At 37.5% G+C, this 21,042-nt stretch overlaps 1 protein-coding gene across 7 annotated transcripts in view; it reads right to left on the bottom strand.

Moving 5' to 3' along the window:
- N4BP2 (NEDD4 binding protein 2) overlaps positions 1-21,042 on the bottom strand; it is a 95,506-nt gene that overhangs the window by 29,226 nt on the left and 45,238 nt on the right. For all 7 annotated transcript variants that reach the window (XM_010384591.2, XM_030921691.1, XM_030921687.1 and 4 more), the window contains 8 exons: positions 19,829-19,953; positions 15,174-15,262; positions 13,239-13,315; positions 8,730-8,885; positions 4,413-6,790; positions 3,511-3,596; positions 2,506-2,551; positions 402-598 (listed from right to left, as the gene is read on the bottom strand). In XM_010384591.2, coding sequence (XP_010382893.2) covers positions 402-598; positions 2,506-2,551; positions 3,511-3,596; positions 4,413-6,790; positions 8,730-8,885; positions 13,239-13,315; positions 15,174-15,262; positions 19,829-19,953 — 3,154 coding nt within the window. The remainder of the gene's footprint in view (positions 1-401; positions 599-2,505; positions 2,552-3,510; positions 3,597-4,412; positions 6,791-8,729; positions 8,886-13,238; positions 13,316-15,173; positions 15,263-19,828; positions 19,954-21,042) is intronic.

Here is a 21,042-nt window from a genome sequence, read left to right as displayed (position 1 = left end):
CCCAGCTACTCGGGAGGCTGAGGCAGGAGAATGGCGTGAACCCGGGAGGCGGAGATTGCGGTGAGCCGAGATCGCACCACTGCACTCCAGCCTGGGTGACAGAGCGAGACTCCGTCTCAAAAAAAAAAAGAAAGAAAAAGAAAGATGCAGCTCAATCACCTATAAAATTAAATCTAAAACAACACAAACATAACATGGATGGCTTATAGCTGAGTATCAACTAATTTCTCTGAAGGAAAAACCTCCAGCTTCAAATTATACTTAAAATATTTTTCAATTTTAACATTAAATTCAATCAAGTTAAATATGGATTCCAGACTAAAAAATACTTTGAAAATCACAAAGTAAACATACACAATAAACCAGAATCAGAGACAGTAGCTTTTTATATTAATTCATACCAAATTATGTTTTTCCTGTAAAGCAATTTCTTCTGACATTATTTCTCTGAGTGATACGTTTTTAGTTTGAGTATTCCAATGATCCAATAAAGGTAGCATTTCGGACGCTGCTAAGGTCTTCAGTAATTTTTTGCCTGTTCTCTGAGATGATTTTTGTTCAGGATTATCAAGCCCAGTATGTCCAACCAAGGAAGGATCTACAAAGTAGTATAAATACTGTCATACTCTCAACAATAAATGTATAAATTAAACATTATTCACTCTGTTACATTCACCTCAGAGACCAAGGGAACAGTTTTTTAATTTTCAGTTTGTAAATATAACACAACTCTGAAATTGTAAAATACATCTTCACATCATTGCAAGTAAGAAATGGTATGTGTTAATGTAGCAATATTTTAAAAGAGTAATGATCTGTGTATAATTTTTTTTGTTGTTTTTTTTGAGACAGAGTCTTGCACTGTCACCCAGGCTGGAGTGCAATGGCGCGATCTCGGCTCACTGCAACCTCCACCTCCTGGGTTCAAGCAATTCTCCTGCTTCAGCCTCCCAAGTAGCTGGGATTACAGGCGCCTGCCACCACACCTGGCTAATTTTTGTATTTTTAGTAGAGACGGGGTTTCACCATGTTGGCCAGGATGGCCTCGAACTCGTGACCTCAGGTGATCTGCCTGCCTTGGCCTCCCAAAGTGCTGGGATTACAGGTGTGAGCCACTGCACCCGGCCAGTCTGTGTATAATTTTAAACTGACTCAATGCTTCCCACTCTTTTTCATATCATATCAACCCAAAATATGGTGACATGTATACAGGACACTGGTAAATAGAGGAAGTTATAGCCAGCTGGAAGTGAGCAACCATAACAGCTATAGTCAGCTCTGCTCACCCATTCTAAGGACCAAGAAGATCGATTATTTTGGCAAACCTGTAACTCAGTGAAGGCACACAATAAAGATTGGCAAAATGATATTCAAAATAAGGAACTGAACATTCTATAAAGCTCACAATAACAGAATTTAATGTGTAACATTTCAACTTCTCAGAGGAATATCAACACATTCTGATATATTCCTCTGCTGTCCTGGGGAGTGAAGAAACAACAGATACTGGCATTTGCACACCATCCTTTGGGCACCTCTATCCCTACATCAGCTGTAGCTCTTGAGGCTATGACATGAGCACAGGTCTGGACCAAAGTGGATCCTAAGAATCTTCAAAGTGGAACTCTTTGCCTTGGTCCCAGTGTGGAGTGGACAACAGAGGCATATGGAGGAACTCAGGCACAAAAGGAGGATGCTTAATAACAGGTCTGCCACCCTGCAACAGTCACTGAAGACAACACTATCTAAGAAAAGTCATCTGGAATCAAGTATTTTCAAGTTGGCAGGATGTACCAAAAAAGCAGGCTGCGTTTTGTGATCTAACAATACTAACATCAATAAAAACTTTGAATAACCAAGTAATATTTCAATGATGTTCTTGATCAAACACATGAACACTTTATTGCTCTCAAACCAAAAGTTTTCTTTCATGCAGAGCAAAACCTCAACAGGAAATACTTTGAGAGCATACCCTAGGTGTTCCACAGCACTCATGAAAGTTCAATATATATTATAGGGGCTTTTTTCCCTTTTAAGTTTTATTTCATATCAATAAAGTATTAAATATTTTTAAAGAACTGGCTGGGCGTGGTGGCTCATGCCTGTAACCCCAGCACTTTGGGAGGCCAAGGCGGGTGGATCATCTGCGGTCAGGAGTTCGAGACCAGCCTGACCAACATGGTGAAACCCTGTCTCTACTAAAAATACAAAAATTAGCCAGGCGTGGTGGCGTGCACCTGTAGTCCCAGCTACTCAGGAGGTTGAGGCAGGAGAATTGCTTGAACCCAGGAGGCAGAGGTTGCAGTAAGGCAAGATGGCACCATTGCACTCTAGCCTGGGCGACAGAGCAAGACGCCATCTTTAAATAAATAAATAAAACTTTTATTTGCAAATCAAAATTTGTGGGTACCGTATTTTGTGGAAGTAATTTAGAATGAGTTAAAATTCAAACACACACACCCAGTTTCAACATTAAGACATTAGAAATAAAAATATGTGCTTTACCTTGCATAAACTTGCCACAAGACACCTCTTCTTGTCTTTGTCGCTCCTAAACACAAAACCCAGGCAAGAGATTGGCAAACCAGGAGTGCATTAATAAACAAGGATACAAGGTTATATTATTTTTCTCTAGAAATCATTTCTCCTTGTATAACTGTAAACGATCCTTACTAAATCTAAGTAAAACAATAAAGTTAGATAATAAAAATTATGAAGTATGACTACAGCTACATATTTTTCCACTTACAGAATGGTAAAAATACTGCACTTTTTTTCAAAAAAAGTCTTGTTATGGAGAATGGTCTGAAAAAAAATTTTTTAATAAATTAAAAACTATCTTTGAAATTTAACCAATCAGCATTGAAGTCTTTAATTTCGGGAGTGAAAAACTCACTGTTTATAATTTTTTTTTCTTGGAAAAAAAAACAGGCCAGGCATAGTGGCTCATGCCTACAATCCCAACACTTTGGGAGGCCAAGGCAGGAGGATCACTTAAAGCCAGGAATTCAAAACCAACCTGGGCAACATAGTGAGACCTCGCCTCTGTTTAAAAAAAAAAAAAAATTACCTAGGTGTGGTGGCAGGCACCTGTTTAGTCCCACCTACTCTGGAGGCTAAGGCAGGAGGATCGTGTGCCCAGTAGTTCAAGGCTGCAGTGAGCTATGACTGTGCCACTGCACTCAACCAGGGCAACAGAGTTAGACACTGTCTCTAAAATAGAAAAAAGAAAAAAAAAATCAACAATCATGATGAGCTCCATCGCTAATTATATAATTTGGGGCCATCTGGAAATACTTAAACTAGTGAAAAGAAAGAAAGAAAAAAAAAAGACAGTGATCTGTTAAGTGGTACAAGTCCATTCTCTCTCAAAGTCAAAATTCAACAGAACTCATCCAACTCAAAGTCAAAACTCAACAGAACTCCTTCATATTATGTAGTAGATTTTACTGAAATTCAAAGGTTCAAAATGGACAAAAAAGAGCTCTTTATAAAAAGAAGCCTACCAACCATTACAGATTCTTTCCATTTCTCATGAATCACTTTCGCCAGATTCAGATCTATATGAACCACACAATCTTCAACTGTTAGAGACCCTTGTGGGGGAAGGGGGAGGGAAAAATGTAATCATTAGTCATTATATATTTGCAGAAAACATACTAACCCACCTCATGCATTATAAAACTAACTTGTATTATTAATTCCTAACTTATGCTTCTATTTACTAAATCTCTTAGAGTAGTTTTATTTATGTTATATGCTATGTTACTGTCTTCACACTTCTTGACTACTGCAGTTATACAAAGCTTCATAGTAAATCTATTTAAGTTATTCCTTTCCATGAGTCTAAATATATTTACTTTATTCATTTCTGTTAATCAAGACTTTTCAATAAATATGCTCTAAAAAAATTAATCTTGTCTTAAACGTATCTGGAGTAGCACCAAAGGATTTTAAAAGGTTCATCCATACAATTAGGTGTGAAGTATATACCAGAGAAAACGTTCAAACTATGCATGGGATAAATACAAACTCCATATAAATATTCTCTATTTATTCCAATTGTATTTTTTAAAGTTCTCCAGAAATGTGTCAAAAATAAGGCACTATGTGAAGTTAGACAACATAAAGTTACTTTTGCATTTCAGTTAACATAGAAAACAATTTCACAATCAAAATAGAACTCTCTAGCCAGGTATGGTGGTACATTCCTATAATCCCAGCTACTCTGGAGGTTGAGGCAGGAGAATCACTTGAGCCTGGGAGGTGGAGGTTGCAGTGAGCCGAGACTGAGGCACTGCACTCTAGCCTGGGCAACAAAGCGAGACTCTGCCTCAGGGGGAAAAAAAAATAGAACCTTCTATAGTCTAGTCACACAAAGACACACACATGGTCATTTACTCTTTCCTCACCTGAATCAATACCAACAGGACCAAATAATTCATTAAGCTGAAAAGCCAGTTCAGGCGGTAATGCCAATTCCAGACAGTCTATGGTCAGAGATTTGGCCATCGCTGGAGTGGGATTCAATATCTCGGTATTATCTTCCTCGCTAACTCCAGCTGATAAACTACTTCCTGCCATTAGGATTTCCTCCATTTCCTTCTCATCTTCATTCATAAATTCTTCTGCATCTGAAAATTTCACATAATCCTTTGGAAATTTTTCATTTCTCTTTATTTCAAGAGAGTCAGCAAAATAAATTTCTTCATTGAATTCAAGATTTGAAGTACTAGATACAAAGTTAAAAATATCAGAAAAATGTGAAGGAGAATGTATGTTGTCTCCAGCCTCTGTGACTACTAGGTTTTTTTCTGTTTCACTCATATCTGCAGTAGTAGCTTTTGGAATACCTGGAAAGGACTGCTTACTGCTATATAAAAGTTCTGCCTGGCTGTTAGGAAGTACGTCGTCATTATTCTTTAGACTCACAGCAGCACTGGGAAATATACTTGTCATTGATTCATGGTTTTCAGGAGTAACAGCTCTCATTTCCGTCTGCTCTGAGTTTCCTCTTTCTGCATCACAAGTAGACTGTGAGTTAGCATTACTAATACCAATCCCATGGCTAAACTCTGGCACAGGAGAATTAGAATTCTCTAAAGTTCCTCTTTGGCTAATAATTTCTTTCAAATTCAACCCCAGAGAAAAAGGCCCAATTTGTGATCCATCGCACGATTTTTGGAAATTCTCAAACTCTGCATCCTCACATAACTTAGTTTCAGAATCCAACAAAAGACTTGTGGCCCAAATAATATCTTTATTACACCTCTCATATAAGTCTTTCAGGGCTTCTAACGAAAAGGATCCAAACAGTTTACAAAGAATGTTAAGATTTTCAGATTCATCTGCACTGGTAAGCTCACTTTCTTCAACAAACGTGCTTTTATCATACATTACTCTATATGGAATTGCTTCTTGAACATCTGATTTTGTGTTAATACTGAAAACTTTCGGCTTAAATCCATCTAATCTTCCTGTTAATACTTTGATAGGATCTGAAATGCTAATTTTATTCTTTTCTATTTTCCATAAAAGAGCAAAATCCTGTGGTTCAGTCTGGGTACACATGCCCACTTCTTTTCCAGGGTCTCTCTTAGGCATATGCTCTTGACATTCAGCTAACGTTTCTGGTTCCACTACTCCACAAATAGTTGGTGCACTACTGGTAAAAGTAAGAGGCAATGATGTGTGTTGCCCATGACTCTTTGTACTTAGACAAGTCTGACTCTCACAGGTCATTTCACTGGGTAGCATTTCAGAACTTCCTAAATTGGAGCTACTCAATGTCTTTAGTTTTTGAGGACTTGTGCCCCAACAGGCCTCATGTGCTGTAGATAATGATATTTCATTCATTTTGCCATTTGTTCCAATTTCTAGGTTGGGCTCACTGAAACCAGTCTTTGGCATTCTTGATCTGTGTTCCCTCTGAGCTAAAGAATCAGATGAAGGCCAGTCACCCACAATGTTGAATGAGTTTTTTTCAATATTTTTATAAGCATCATATTTATAGCTACTGAGTGGCTCTGAAGCATCATCACACTGTGACTTTCTGCCATCCTCTACACTTTCATGTGGAGATCCTCGTTGCTGGACACAATCTATATTCACAGATAAACTGTTAACTAATACTTTGTGTGACTGAGGGTAATTATACTTTTTGTCATTTTGTACAGATGAAGTTTTTTCCGTTTTTCTATTCCTTTTTGTCCTCTGACCAATAGTCTTATCAACTGGCCAGTCACCAACAAAATTTGACAGCTCATGTCTTGGGAACTTTTCCAAAGTTGATTTGCTTTTTTGCTTCCCAAAGGCTTTTTTCTTTACTGTTGCTCTTTCTTCCACTATTTCACCAGGTGAGGGTTTTTCATTTTGAAGTGGTTCGGTATTTGCAAGATCACAGTCTTCTTGATTATTTTCACTATACCAAGTACTAGGTGATACTCTTTCCATAGAACTATCTGTGTCAGTTTTACTATACCCTTTTACAGCCACCATTTCTATTTGCTCTTCTTCACTTTTGTCTGTTACTTGTAGTTTGTTTTCAGAGTCAGAAAAATATATGTGTGGGGTTTCCAGAATTAAAGCACTTTGAATGCTAGGATTCATATCACTTATTTCTTTTCTTCTTTTGTTTAAATCTGCATTAGAGAGATACGTAACATTCTCGGGTAACACTGTTTCTTTGGTTACATCAAGATTCTTCTCTTCAATGAAATCTAGATGCTTCAAAGAATAAGATAAAACATTTTCTTCTTTTTCAGAGATAGTATCTTCATTGTCTCTTGGGCTGTAAGATTATTTTAAAGAGTATCATGAGAAAGTCTCTTAACGCTGCCATCAATACTATGATTTAAAGAAGCATTAATTGACAGGGCACTTAACAGTTATTCTGAAAATTTTATAAATAAACTACATTAAAATTATAAAAGCTAATTTTGATCATAGTGATCTTTGATCACTATGAACACATTACTTTGTTGTAACCCCATTACCTAGCATGATGCTTGGCATATATGAAGCACTCAAACTTTTTTTTGAATTGAATAGTACATATGAGATTTTCAGTTTAGGTGCTAATTATGCATTAAAGTTAAAGCTCTGAATTTGTTCCCAGGAGAGGACACCACTTTCCTGGCTTCTTTCTGACTTTAGTTTTACATAGCTAAGCATAGGTAAAATAGGTCTGCCTCTATGCTGTGTACCTGTCATTTGATACAGAGGAAGCTTCACTTACAAAGTCACAAAGGGCCAACCAATGCTATTTGCCCAATTAAGAGAAATGAGAGAAAAAGAGCTTTCATTTGAAATGTCATTTGGTAAGATTTTTTAAAGCCATACTTAATGTTAATTTCAGACGCAGAGCACTTGTGCAAATCATTTTACTCTCAATGTCAGTTAATTTTTCCCGACTAAATTTGTCAACACATTTTCCTTTTTTTTTAAACTTCAGCAGTGCTCAAAGTCCCAACTCTCACAGGATGCCTTCCTAAGTGAACTCATACCTAACACTGAGTTTTCTATGTGTTAGATGATGATACAACTCTAAGTCCCTTGCATGTACTAATTCATAATCCTTGTAAGATTTTTACGAGCAGAGTATTACTGGCATTTTAGAAATGAAGAACTGAAGTACAGAAAGATTTTGTTAACTTGCCAAAGATTACAAAGCTTTGGGATTTTTGAACCCAGGAAATATAGCTCAAGAGTTCATGACCTTAACCACTTTGCAACACTGTTTCTCAATTTAAAAAAGCATTTATAAATTTTGTCTTCTCCATTCCCAACTCCTTTTTAACAGAGCCTCTCTATCCCTTACCATCATAACATATGGATAATTCAGCCCTCTACATATATCTGGTTTCTTCTTTACTCGGTCAATTAATGCTGTTTTTATTTATTCAATTGTTTATGTGTCCTCACTGCTAAACAGAATCAGTGCTACCTCGGATTGCAAACTGTCAGAAGGCCACGACTTTTATTACTTGGTAAAAGTGTACCGTTAATAATTTTTATAATACTAGCTTGAAAGAGTATTTTCATTAAAACTTAAGGAAATTAAGAAGTGATTTGAGTGGATACAAAATAATAACAGCGAGAAGATAAGGGAAATACTGGTTTAGCAGCGAGCATCACATAAAACTGGCAGGAGAATTCACAGCATAATCATGGACTCGCAAAACTCTAGGACAACAAAAGAACTGTCATGTCATCTCCCATATGAACTTGTACTTATCTTGCTAACTACATACATCCCACCCCAGGTAAGACTATAAGTAAACCCTTATAAATAACAAAAGTCCACCTTATTTTATTTTTTATTTTTTTTATTTTTTTTGAGATGGAGTTTCACTCTTGTTGCCCAGGGTGGAATGCAATGGTGCGATCTCGGCTAACTGCAACCTCCGCCTCCCGGGTTCAAGTGATTCTCCTACCTCAGCCTCTCAAGCAGCTGAGATTACAGGCATGCACCACCAGCCCAGCTAATTTTGTACTTTTGGTAGAGATGGGGTTTCTCCATGTTGGTCAGGCTCGCCTCGAACTCCTGCCTCAGGTGATCCACCTGCCTCAGCCTCCCAAACTGCCGGGATTACAGGTGTGAGCCACCACACCTGGCAAAGTCCACCTTATTTTTAAAGTTTATCAGCAATGATTCCACACGCTCCAAAATTATATTTTTAAAAATTATATTTCAAATTGAATTTCGTACATAAGGCATTTTAACCTACCTAGTGCTTCTATCCTCACAAGAATATGCACACAACTCAATACGTTCAATTTTCTCTGGAACCGAAGAACTCATAATTATTGGCACTGAAACAAAACGTTGATAATGTTCCAACATTCTCGTTATTTTTTCTTTGCTTACCCCGTGAATGTTACGCCTGAAAATTCCAGGGGAGAAAAGGGTTGAAGGAATATTGATAATTAAATTTTTAAAAATCAGAACATATGTCCAGAAAAACAACAATATATTTCTAATAGATAAGAATATCAAAGCTGCTTTATTGTGACCACAATATATATGAATCGATCTTAATTTTCATTTTATTAAGGATTTCTTAAATTATACACTTTAAGTTCAAAGAAAGCAAGAAAATTCTAGTATTTGAAGTTTCTAGAGGTTCAAATACGAAGTTTGTTGTTTGTGTTTTCACTCATGGTGGCTTTTTTAAAAATGTTTTTTATTATAAGCTCATATTTGGTTGAACTTCATACATGAGAATTCTGAGGCCTTCAACTCGGGAGTACTTTCACACAGCATCTAGGTTTATATCTGCCAGGAGGCCAGATGTTATGAAAACATCTCAATTGCAACTCTCCTGTCTTGGGTTGAATTCAAGGCTTTGTGTCTGGATCCCAGGGATAATATATGCATTTGCCAGTTGGGAAATCTGGCTTTCATATTTACCTACCTCGATCTTGTCTGGTTTCAGATCACAGAGAAGCAAAGAGATAGAAAATATGAAAGAGAGGTTAAGAGTCATAGGAACCAGAGCCAAAAGTTCTAGTATACATCTAATCTAAGTCCCGGAAAGAGAAGAGAATGCATGGGACGGAAGCAATGTAAAGAAAAATGCTGAGAATTTTCCAGAACTGATGAAAAATACCAATCCCTTAATTTCAGAAGCCAACAAATGCCAAACAAGATAAAAAATAAGAAATCCATAACTAGAAACATAGTACTGAAATTGTCATTCACCAAAGACAAAGAGATGATATTAAAAGCAACCAGAAATTTTAAAAAATCATTTTAAAACTAGTTATCTACAAAGAAACTATTAGAATGACAGCTGACTTAACAACAATAATAATGTAAGTCAGAAGGGAGTTAAGTGTTATCTTCAACAACAGAAAATAACTGTCAGTATAGAATATACATATGCAGCAAAAGAATCTTACAAGAATGAGGGCAATAAAAAGATCTGCAGATTTTAAAAAAAGAATTTGACACCAAGCAGACCCTTACTGTAAAGAAAATTCTCAAAGATGAACATCAGGCAGAAGGAAATTCCCAGATGAAAGGTATATGATGCAAGAAAAAAATGAAGCAGAAAGCAATAACTAGATGAATAAGTGAAAACAAACACTACTTGTATATTCTGGACAATGAGAGCATGTAAACTGAGAGGGAGGCAAGTATCAGAATTAAAATGTTTTAAAGTCTTCGTATGTGTGAGGAGGAAAGCCAAGAAAATGGTTTGACTTTAGATTTAAAGTCTGCATGATAAAACTTGTAACCACTAAAAGAACAAAAATAGTGTATATGATTTCCAAATTAGTAGAGAAGAAAAAAATTTATTTAAAAATGTGGAAACAATTTTAAAAATTTTAAATAAGGCATGACAGGAAAAAAAAATCCAACTACATCATTTTGTGTATTAGAAGAACAATCACAGAAAATGTGAGATAAACAAAAAGCACAGAATGAGACAAGATCAATTATATGAATAATTGTAAGAAACAAGATCAATTATATGAATAACCAAAATAACCATAAAAGAACTAAGTTTATCAGTTAAAAGTAAAGGTGGACAGAGTGGATTTCGAAAAATCCAGCCATCGTGCTTACAAGAGATACATCTAACATAAAAACATTCAAAGTAAAAGTATGAAGAAAGAAATAAATACTAACTAAAAGGAAGCTGATATAGGTCTATCAATATTAGACAAATTACACTTTACAACAAAAATCACTACTAAAGACAATAGAAAATCACCAGAAAATGATAAAAGGTTCAATTATTAGGGTAATATAAAAATCTTAAGCTTGTATACATTTCAAAAACTACCCTCCAAATATATAAAGCAAACATAGGCAGAATTATAAGGAGAAATCACATGTTCAACAAAATAAAGGGAGATTTCAACATTCATCCCTTAAATATAGGAGATACGAGTAACAATAAGCATGATTTAATGGATATATTGACACATTGTAATCATATACATTCTTAACAAGCAAATATGAAATGTATAAAAAATCAACACTTAACTAGGCCAAAAAAATCTGTAAAATTTCAGTGAATTAGTATCACACAAACTACACAACCTGACCTACTGTAGTTAAGTTGAAAAACAATTTTTATAAAAGACAAAACACCCATCTGTTCAGAAATTTAAAAACACAGTACTAAATAACCTAAGAGCTAAAGGACGAAATTAATCATAATGCAAACTAGAAAATAACGAAATAAAACAAAAATAAAGTATTATATATTAAAATTCTGAGAGCAGCTAAAATAATACATAGGAAAATTTTATTTTATTGGGAGACAGAGTCTCACTCTGTTGCCCAGGCTGGAGTGCAATGGTGCAATCACAGCTCACCACAGCCTCGACCTCCCAGGCTAGAGCGATCCTGCCACCTCAGCATCTGGGACCACAGGCCCAAGCCACCATACCCAGCTAATTTTTTTATTTTTTGTAGAGTCAGGGTCCCATTCTGTTGCCCAGGCTAGTCTCAAACTCCTGGTCTCAAGAAATTCTCCTGCCTCAGCTTCCCAAAGTACTGGGATCACAGGCGGGAGCCACCACACCTGGCATACATAGGGAAATTTTAACATCAAATGTCATACTAGAAAATGACCTAAACCTTCAAGTAGAGAAGTTTAAAACACAAGAGAATAAAAAAAGCAAAACTGATTTTTAAAGCAATAAAGGTAGAATAATGAGAAGCAGAAATTAAACATCAAAAAACTTACAATGGAGTTCAAATAAAGCTGAGACTTGTTTATCTGAAAAGGCTAATTAAAACAAAATCTGATCTCTGATGAGAACAATAAAGAAAAAAGGAAGGAAGATAATATAAACATACTAAGATTGCAGGAGGGAACTTAACTGCTAACACAGTAGATGTGTAAACAGTAAGAGACGATTATAATTGCTTTAATAAAGTCTTAATAAATTCAGAAATGTTGCTGTAAAGGAAAAATTCCAAATGAACATTCTCACGAAGAAAACATCAGATCCAGAGAATTTTTTAAGTAAATTCTAACATTCAAACTTAGATAAACCTAGAAAAGAAGAAAAGAGGAGATACTTCCCAATTAATTTTATGATCTGCAAAGTCAGGTAAGACAAGTCAAGGAATAAAAAACTGTAGTCAATCTCATTTATTTATAAAGATGCAAAAATCCTAAATGAAATATTAGAAAACCAAACTCAGTAATCTATCAAAAGGAAATGAAAAGGAAGTAGTGATACATGCTACAACATGGATGGGCCTTAAAAACATTATGCTAAGTGAAAAGATGCCAGACACAAATGGCCACATATTATACGTTCCATTTATATGCAGTATACACAACAGGAAAACCCATAAATACAGAACACACATTAGTAGTTGCCAAGAGGAGGGGGGAACCAGAGTAACTGCTTGCAGGCATAGGGCTTCTTTGGAGAAAATGGAAAAGTTCTGAAATTACACAGGGGTGATGATCACACAACACTGTGAATATACTAAAATTAGGTTGTCCTTTAGTACTAGAATTAGTTGAAATTTCCAAGAAAAAAAATAACCTAACCAAAATGAAGTTAGGGCTATCTCTATGGAAATATAGAACACAAAGCAAAACACACTGTATGTCCATGCCTTGACTGACATTTTTATTCAAATCAAGCAACTGAATAAAGAAAAAAGTATAGCCATGGGGGAGGCAGACATGGAGTGAGATACCTGGACAGCTGGTATTTGTTACCTTTTCCATCTCCACATTCGTACTACCTTCCAGTGCTCTAAGTCACTAAGCAGCTACAACAGTCTGCCCCTCCCAGTAGCACTTGGTTCAAGTATGCCAAATCCTAGGGTCCGTTCTAGTTTCAGATATTAACATATGATTCAAAGTAATAAAGTACAGGCTGGGCATGGTGGCTCACACCTGTGGTCCCAGCACTTTGGGAGGCAGAGGCAGGAGGATCACTTGAGGCCAGGAGTTCAAGACCAGCCTGGGTAACATGGTAAGACCCTGTCTCTATATTTAAATAAATAAATAAATAAATAAGAACTCAAAAAAGGTAGTAAGGGACAGAATATATAATACAAGGGGAATTTTTACTGTAAATTAACTCAATTTTAGAAACACAAACTCTTCATAAAACCGGACAAAAAGTTGTAAGCAATAGAAATTAAATACAGTCTAAACAATTCATTCATCATTTACAAGGGGAAAAATCTAGATGGATCCTCTCTGTCTGCTGTTATATAAAAAGCATGTTAGGCAGCCTCCAAGTTTTACCTTGCAAGTTCCTTTGGTTTAAACTTCCACCATGTGTCTGGTTCCCGAAAAAGGACTTTGTATTTGTGTTTCTGAGACTACATACAACAAAGACAAAAACATTTTAAAATAGATACTTCCAAGAAATTAAAATTATTGTTTCTAAATTTATAGCATTTTAAACGTAAAGATTATCTAATCTTGATGAGCATGTTAAAATGGCAAAATATACAATCACTTAAACCTAGCAATTAACTATTAGAAATTTATACTACTGATAAATACTTATATAAGAGCATTTATTTATACAATACATATATTAGGCCAGGAGCGGTGGCTCATGCCTGTAATCCCAGCACTTTGGGAGGCCAAGGCGGGTGGATCACCTGAGGTCGGGAGTTCAAGACCAGCCTGACCAACATGGACAAACCCCATCTCCACTAAAAATACAAAATTAGCCGGGCATGGTGGTACATGCCTGTAATCCCAGCTACTAGGGAGGCTGAAGCAGGTAAATCGCTTGAACCTGGGAGGCAGAGGTTGCGGTGAGCCGAGATTGTGCCATTGCACTCCAGCCTGGGCAACAAGAGCGAAACTCCGTCTCAAAAAAAAAAAAAAAAATACATATATTAGATATACGCCAGGATAGCCAGTTTTCCAGTATTTGTAACAGCAAAAGAAAACAAATAACTGTGGCTATTAATATAGAACTGACTAAATAAGTGAAGGTATAACCACAAGATGAAAATACTACACAGTAATTTCAAAAATTCTACATGTGTTAATGACAAAATGTTCTTAAAAAATGTAAAGAAAGGAAGATAGGCCAGGCGCAGTGGCTCCTGCCTGTAATCCCAGCACACTGGGAGGCCGAGGCAGGTGGATCACGAGGTCAGGAGATCGAGACCATCCTCGCTAACACGGTGAAACCCCTGTCTCTACTAAAAATACAAAAAATTAGCTGGGCATGCTGGCAGGCGCCTGTAGTCCCAGCTACTCAGCAGGCTGAGGCAGGAGAATGGCATGAACCCGGGAGGCGGAGCTTGCAGTGAGCCGAGATCACACCACCGCACTCCAGCATGGGCAACAGAACGAGATTCCATCTCAAAAAAAAAAAAAGGAAGATAAAGAATTTTCAGCCGGACATGTTGGCTCACACCTGTAATCCCAACACTTTGCAAGACCGAAGCGGGTGGATTAACTGAGGTCAGGAGTTCAAGACCAGCCTGGCCACCATGGTGAAACCCCATCTATACTAAAAATACAAAAAATTAGCTGGGCGTGGTGGCGGGCACCTGTAATCCCAGTTTCTCAGGAGGCTGAGGCAGGAGAATTGCTTGAACCCAGGAGGCGGAGGTTGCAATGAGCTGAGATCACACCATTGCACTCCAGCCTGGGCAACAAGAGCGAAGCTCAGTCTCAAAAAAAAAAAAAAAAAAAAAGCTGGGCAAAAAAGAGCAAGGAGGGAAAGAGGATTAGGTATAGATCAGGTAAACGGAAAGCGTTTAGATATTAAAAGAAATCTGGCAAATTCAGAGAGAATAGCTGAGTTTACAGATTGCTGAATTTCTCAGAACAACAAAATTTCAAAAGAAATTTGGGGAAAAACAAAGGACCAACAAATTTTGATTCTGCCAAGTATGAGGAAAACGAAATAAATATATATAACATATGTACAAAAAAACTATAATTTAGTACCACTATCTTTTCATGAAAGACTCAAAAAAAAAAAAACAAAGTTTAAAAATTGAATTTCAGAATTTAAAAATTTACCTTTATGGAAAAACTCAGCTAAATGGCCTAATTTCCTCATTTTCCTGAAGACCAAAGAAAGTTCAGTTACAGACTATCCAAGATTCTGAGATTCTTAAGTGCTTCAGATTCACTTTCATAATTAATGTTCCCCAATAACTGCATATGAACTGTTATAAACTTATGACAACTTATGGTACTAACCAAAGCAACATATGGTTTCATTTCCCATGCCTGTAGGTTTGTATTATCTATAATTATAGGAGATATCTTCTTCTCAAATGCTTCTTTTGCTGAAAAACATAACAGATAATTAAAAATCATTTTTAAATAACAATATTTAAATATGATTTTCAAAAAATCTGATGTTTTCATAATTTGAAAAACACAGATGCGCTAATTTTACTCACTGCTCAACTTCTAAATATCCCTTTGGGGACATAAAAATTAAGTAAGTACCGGTTGACTGGGCATGGTGGCTCATGCCCATAATCCCAGCACTTTGGGAAGCCAAAGCAGGTGGATCACTTGAGGTCAGGAGTTCGAAACCAACCTGGCCAATATGGTGAAATCCCATCTCTACTAAAAAAACAAAAATTATTCAGGCTTGGTGGTGCTCACCTGTAGTCCCAGCTACTCAGGAGGCTGAGATAAGAGAATCACTTGAAACCAGGAGGCGGAGTTTGCCGTAAGCCAAGATCGTGCCACTGCACTCCAGCCTGGGCAACAGAGTGAGACTCTGCCTAAAAAATACAAAACAAGGCCGGGCGCAGTGGCTAATGCCTATAATCCCAGAACTTTGGGAGGCCAAGGCAGGCAGATCATGAGGTCAGGAGTCCAAGACCAACCTGACCAACATATTGAAACCCAGTCTCTACTAAAAATACAAAAATTAGCCAGGTGTGGTGTACGCATGTGTAGTCCCAGCTACTTGGGAGGCTGAGGCGGGAGAATAGCTTGAACCCAGTATGCAAAGGTTGCAGTGAGCTGAGACCACGCCATTGCACTCCAGCCTGGGTGACAGAGTAAGACTCTGTCCCAAAAAAAAAAATACCCCACATATTAAGACTGTCAAGCAAGAGATAAATACCTTGAGTAGAAAAATTAAAATCAAACTATAGTTTGGAGTTTAGTTAATAATAATAAACCAATTTCTTAGTTTTGACAAATGTATCCTAGTTGTATTAGATGTTAACATGAAGGATAAATGAGTGAAGGGTACACAGAAGCTTTCCATAGTATCTCTGCAACTTTTCCATAAATCTAAAATTATTCAAAAATAAAGCTTAAAAGCAAACAACAAACGCAAATGGACAAATACACACACAAAATGTAATGATCTGAAATAAAGAAAACATTATAACACACTGTTGCACAAGGGATTTTCCTACCTTTCTTCCAAAGGAATTAGACCACACAGGAAATAATGATGTACCAAAACAAGTAAATCTTACAGGTAATTATTTGGAAGTTTTCAAAGTTCTGCCCAGTCTCTAACAACTCACTAATGAAGAAACAAAGAACCAATTTAAAAATAGGCAAAAGAGGCTGGGCATGGTACCTCACACCTATGATCCCAGCACTCTGGGAGACTGAGGCAGGCAAATCACCTGAGGTCAGGAGTTCTAGACCACCCTGGCCAACATAGTGAAACCCTGTCTCTACTAAAAATACAACAATTAGCCAGGGGTGGTGGCACGCACCTGTAATCCCAGCTACTCAGGAGGCCAAGGCACAAAAACCACTTGAACCCAGGAGGTGGAGGTTGCAATGAGTCAAGATCGTGCCACTGCACTCCAGCCTGAGTGACACAGCAAATATGAATAGACATTTCTCCAGAGAAGATATACAAATGGCCAATAAACACACAAAAAGATGTTCCACATCATCAGCCATCAGAGAAAAGTAAATTGAAAGCACAATGAGATACCACTTCACACCTATCAGAATAGGAATAATCAAAAAAACAGACAATAACAAGTGTTGGTGAGGATGTGGAAAAGTTGAAACCCTCATAAATTATTAGAGGAAACATAAAAAGGTATGATTGCTTTGGAAAACAGCATGGCAGTTCCTAGAAAGGTTAGACATAGACATGTGTGTTTGTTTATAGCAGCAGTGTTCTTAATAGCCAAAAAGTGAAAACAACTCAAATGTCTATTAATTGATGGACAGATTAACAAAATGTGATATATCCACCCAATGGAATCTTACTCATCCATAAAAAGGAATGAAACACATGCTACAACATGGATGAAGCTTGAAAACATTATGCTAAGTGAAAGAAGCCAATCACAAAAGTCCACATGCTGTAGGAAAGGTCCAGAATAGGCAAATTATCTATGGTGACAAAACACAGACTGGAGAGAAATGAAGAGTGACTGCGAATAGGTACAGAATCTTTCTGAGATGATAAAAATATTCTAAAAGTTGCAGCAAAGCCAAATTAAATAGAGTGTATTGACGAATGCACAGCCCTGAATATCAAGTTCTAAAAACCATTGAATTGTAGAATTTAAATGGATGATTTGTATCGCACATGAATTTTGTCTTAACAAAGCAGTTTTAAAATGAATTCCGCCTATTAACATATATTATTGTTGCTGTTATTATGGCATGCTGAACCATGCTAACACTTTTTTTTTTTTTTTTTTTTTGAGACAGAGTCTCGCTCTGTCACCCAGACTGGAGTGCAGTGGTGGGATCTTGGCTCACTGCAACCTCTACCTCCCAGGTTCAAGCGATTCTCCTGCCTCAGCCTCCCAAATAGCTGGGATTACAGGTGTGCACCATCATGCCTGTTTAATTTTTGTATTTTTAGTAGAGATGGGGTCACGCCATGTTGGCCAGGCTGGTCTCGAACTCCTGACCTCAGGTGATCCATCTGCCTAAGCCTCCCAAAGTGCTGGAATTACAGGCCTGAGCCACTGCGCCCAGCCAATGCTAACACTTTTTACCTTCACTTAACTTTCACAACAATCCTAGGAGTTAAGTATTATTATTCCCTTTACCAAAGGGGACACTGGGCCTTGGAAAGTATAAATAACTTGCACAAGATCATACAGCTAGTAACTGGTGAATCCAAGGGTGATCTTCATCACCAAATCACACTGCCTCCTTTGGTTTTAGTTATGTTGGTATTTTCAGATTCCTGAATTCTTAATCTTTAGTTCAAAAAAGAATATATAAAAAGTTAACAATGTCTGAAGATGGCAAACCCAAGAATCACCTTTATAGTACACTTATCATAAAAGACTGAGGGCCAGGTGTGGTGGCTCATGCCTGTAATCCCAGCACTTTGGGAGGCCGAGATAGGCGGATCACGAAGTCAAGAGATCGAGACCATCCTGGCCAACATGGTGAAACCCTGTCTCTACTAAAAATACAAAAATTAGCTGGGCATGGTGGCCTATGCCTGTAGTTCCAGTTACTCAGGAGGCTGAGGCAGGAGAACTGCTTAAATCCAGGAGGCAGACATTGCAGTGAGCCGAGATCAAGCCACTGTACTCCAGCCTAGCGACAGACCAGGACTCTGTCTCAAAAAGAAAAAACCCTGAGGAAAATATAGTCCCTATATCTTAATAAGATTCTCCATAGAAAATTCAAACTATGCAAATAAACATTTAATGATAAAACCATCTTCACTGAATAGACAGTTATGCTAGCAAGGAAACTAAATTTTTACCTATGATGTCCCTACAGATTCAGTTTATAGAGAGTCGTTTTTATTCTCACACTATCTTCTATAAAAAGTAAACCAATCACCAGGCGTACTGGCTCATGCCTGTAATCCCAGCACTTTGGGAGACCGAGGCAGGTAAATCACAAGGTCAGGCGTTCAAGACCAGCCTGGCCAACACGGTGAAACCCTGTCTCTACTAAAAATACAAAAATTAGCCAGGCACAGTGGCATGTGCCTGTAATCACAGCTACTCAGGAGGAGGCTGAGGCAGGAGAATCGCTTGAACCCAGGAGGCAGAGTTGCAGTGAGTCGAGATTGAGCCACTGCACTCCAGCCTGGGAAACAGAGCGAGACTTAGTCTCAAAAAAAAAAAAAAAAAAAAAAAAAAAAGAGTAAACCAATCTAACGAAGACCAGTGGTTAACTGGTCAAACTCTATTTCTAGTGGTTCAAATTCGATTTTAAAAAGCAGTAACCAGGCTGGGCAGGATAGCTCAAACCTGTAATCCCAGCACTTTGGGAGGCCGAGGTAGGCGGACCACTTCGGGACAGGAGTCCGAGACAAGCCTGGCTCTGGCCAATATGGCAAAACCCCATCTCTACTAAAAATACAAAAATTAGCCAGGCATGGTGGCACACGCCTATAGTCCCAACTACTCAGGCTGGGAGGCTGAGGCAGGAGAATCACTTGAACCCAGGAGGCAGAGGCTGCAGTGAACCGAGATTGCACGACTGCACTACAGCCTGGGAACAGAGCAAGACTCCATCTCGAAAAAAAATACTAAGCCAATTTAGCTGGGCGCAGTGGCTCACTTCTGCAAACTCGGCACTTTGGGAGGCTGAGAGAGGCAGATTGCTTAAGCCCAGGAGTTCAAGACCAGCCTGGACAACAGAGTGAGATCCTGTCTCTACAAAAAATACAAAAACTAGCCAGGGATGGTGGCGCACATCTGTGGTACCAGCTACTCGGGAGGCTAATGTGGGAGGATCACCTGAACCCAGAAGTCAAGGCTGCAGTGAGCCAAGATCACACCACTGCACTCTACCCTGTGCAACATAGCGAGAACCTGCCTCAAAAAAAAAAAAAAAAAAAAAAACAAATACACGAACAAATACTAAGTGAATCTTTTCTTTATATTACTCACAACGTTACCCAGAATCTGATTATCTGTTCTTACCACGATTCTGGTTCCATTCATGTGCTTCTCCTAAGTACTTTACATCAAACTGGTACTGTCCATTTATATAAAAATAATCATCAGTACTAAGAATGACTCCACTTGGATTATCCTCTTGCAAAGTCCTGTGAAAGATAAATGAAATAATTTTCATTACCTTTTCTTCTAAATTGTCTCTCCTAATTTTTTCAAAGTCATAAACCAAATACATTATTCAAGTACTATCATTTTGCAGATCACTTGAGGCCAGGAGTTCAAGGCCAGCCTGGCCAACGTGGTGAAGCTCCATCACTATTAAAAATACAAAAATTAGCCAGGTATGGTGGCATGCACCTACAGTCCCAGCTACTAGAGGCTGAGGCATGAAAATTGCTAGAACCCAGGAGGTGGAGGTTGCAGTGAGCTGAGATTGCACCACTGTATTCCAGTCTAGGCAACAGGCGAGACTGTGTCTCAAAATAAATAAATAAAATAAAAGAATAAAAATCAGTCTGGGCAACATAGCAAGAACCCAACTACACAAAAAAGACAAAAAGTAGGCAGGTGTGGTAGTGTGCACCTATAATCCCAGCTGCTTGGGAAGCTAAGTTGGGAGGATCACTTGAACCCAAAAGGTTTAGGTTACAGAGAGCCAAGGTTGCACCACTGCACTCCAGCCTGGGTGACACAATAAGACCCTCTCTCAACAAAAAAAAAAGAAAGAAAAAAAAAAGAAAGAAAAAAAATTAAACACAAATAGATAAATAAAAGAATAAACATATTGTAATATTCAAACAAATCATACTGAAAATACTGTAAGCAGAAATTTAATTCCAAAAAAATCTAACCTAAGGCAGGTCTATTTTGCTTTATGTAAATTATTATTCAGAAATTTGTTTTTTTAATGTTATGAAGACCTTTTATCCTTAACTATAAAATTGTTATAATGGTTTGAAGATTAACAAATGTTTATCCTTTTCTGAAAATATATATCCCTTTCTGTAGCATCTATTAAGTGCCAGGCACTGTTTTAAGCACTGAGCATACATCAATGAACAAAAAAACACAAAAATGCTTGCCCTCATGGAGCTTACATTCTAGAGAATGCTCATTTGATCCCAATTCCTATGTTTATCCTCTTCTCTTTGTAGCTTTCCCTTCTCTGACACTTCCTTCTTTACCATTAAACATGCATATATCTCAGCTATCTTTAAAAATTCTAACTAGGCTGGGTA

This window comes from Rhinopithecus roxellana, chromosome 2 (assembly GCF_007565055.1).
Source record: "Rhinopithecus roxellana isolate Shanxi Qingling chromosome 2, ASM756505v1, whole genome shotgun sequence".
NCBI lineage: Eukaryota > Metazoa > Chordata > Mammalia > Primates > Cercopithecidae > Rhinopithecus > Rhinopithecus roxellana.
The sequence above is the reverse complement of the archived record's forward strand: the minus strand, read 5'-3'. Positions and strand labels throughout refer to the sequence as shown.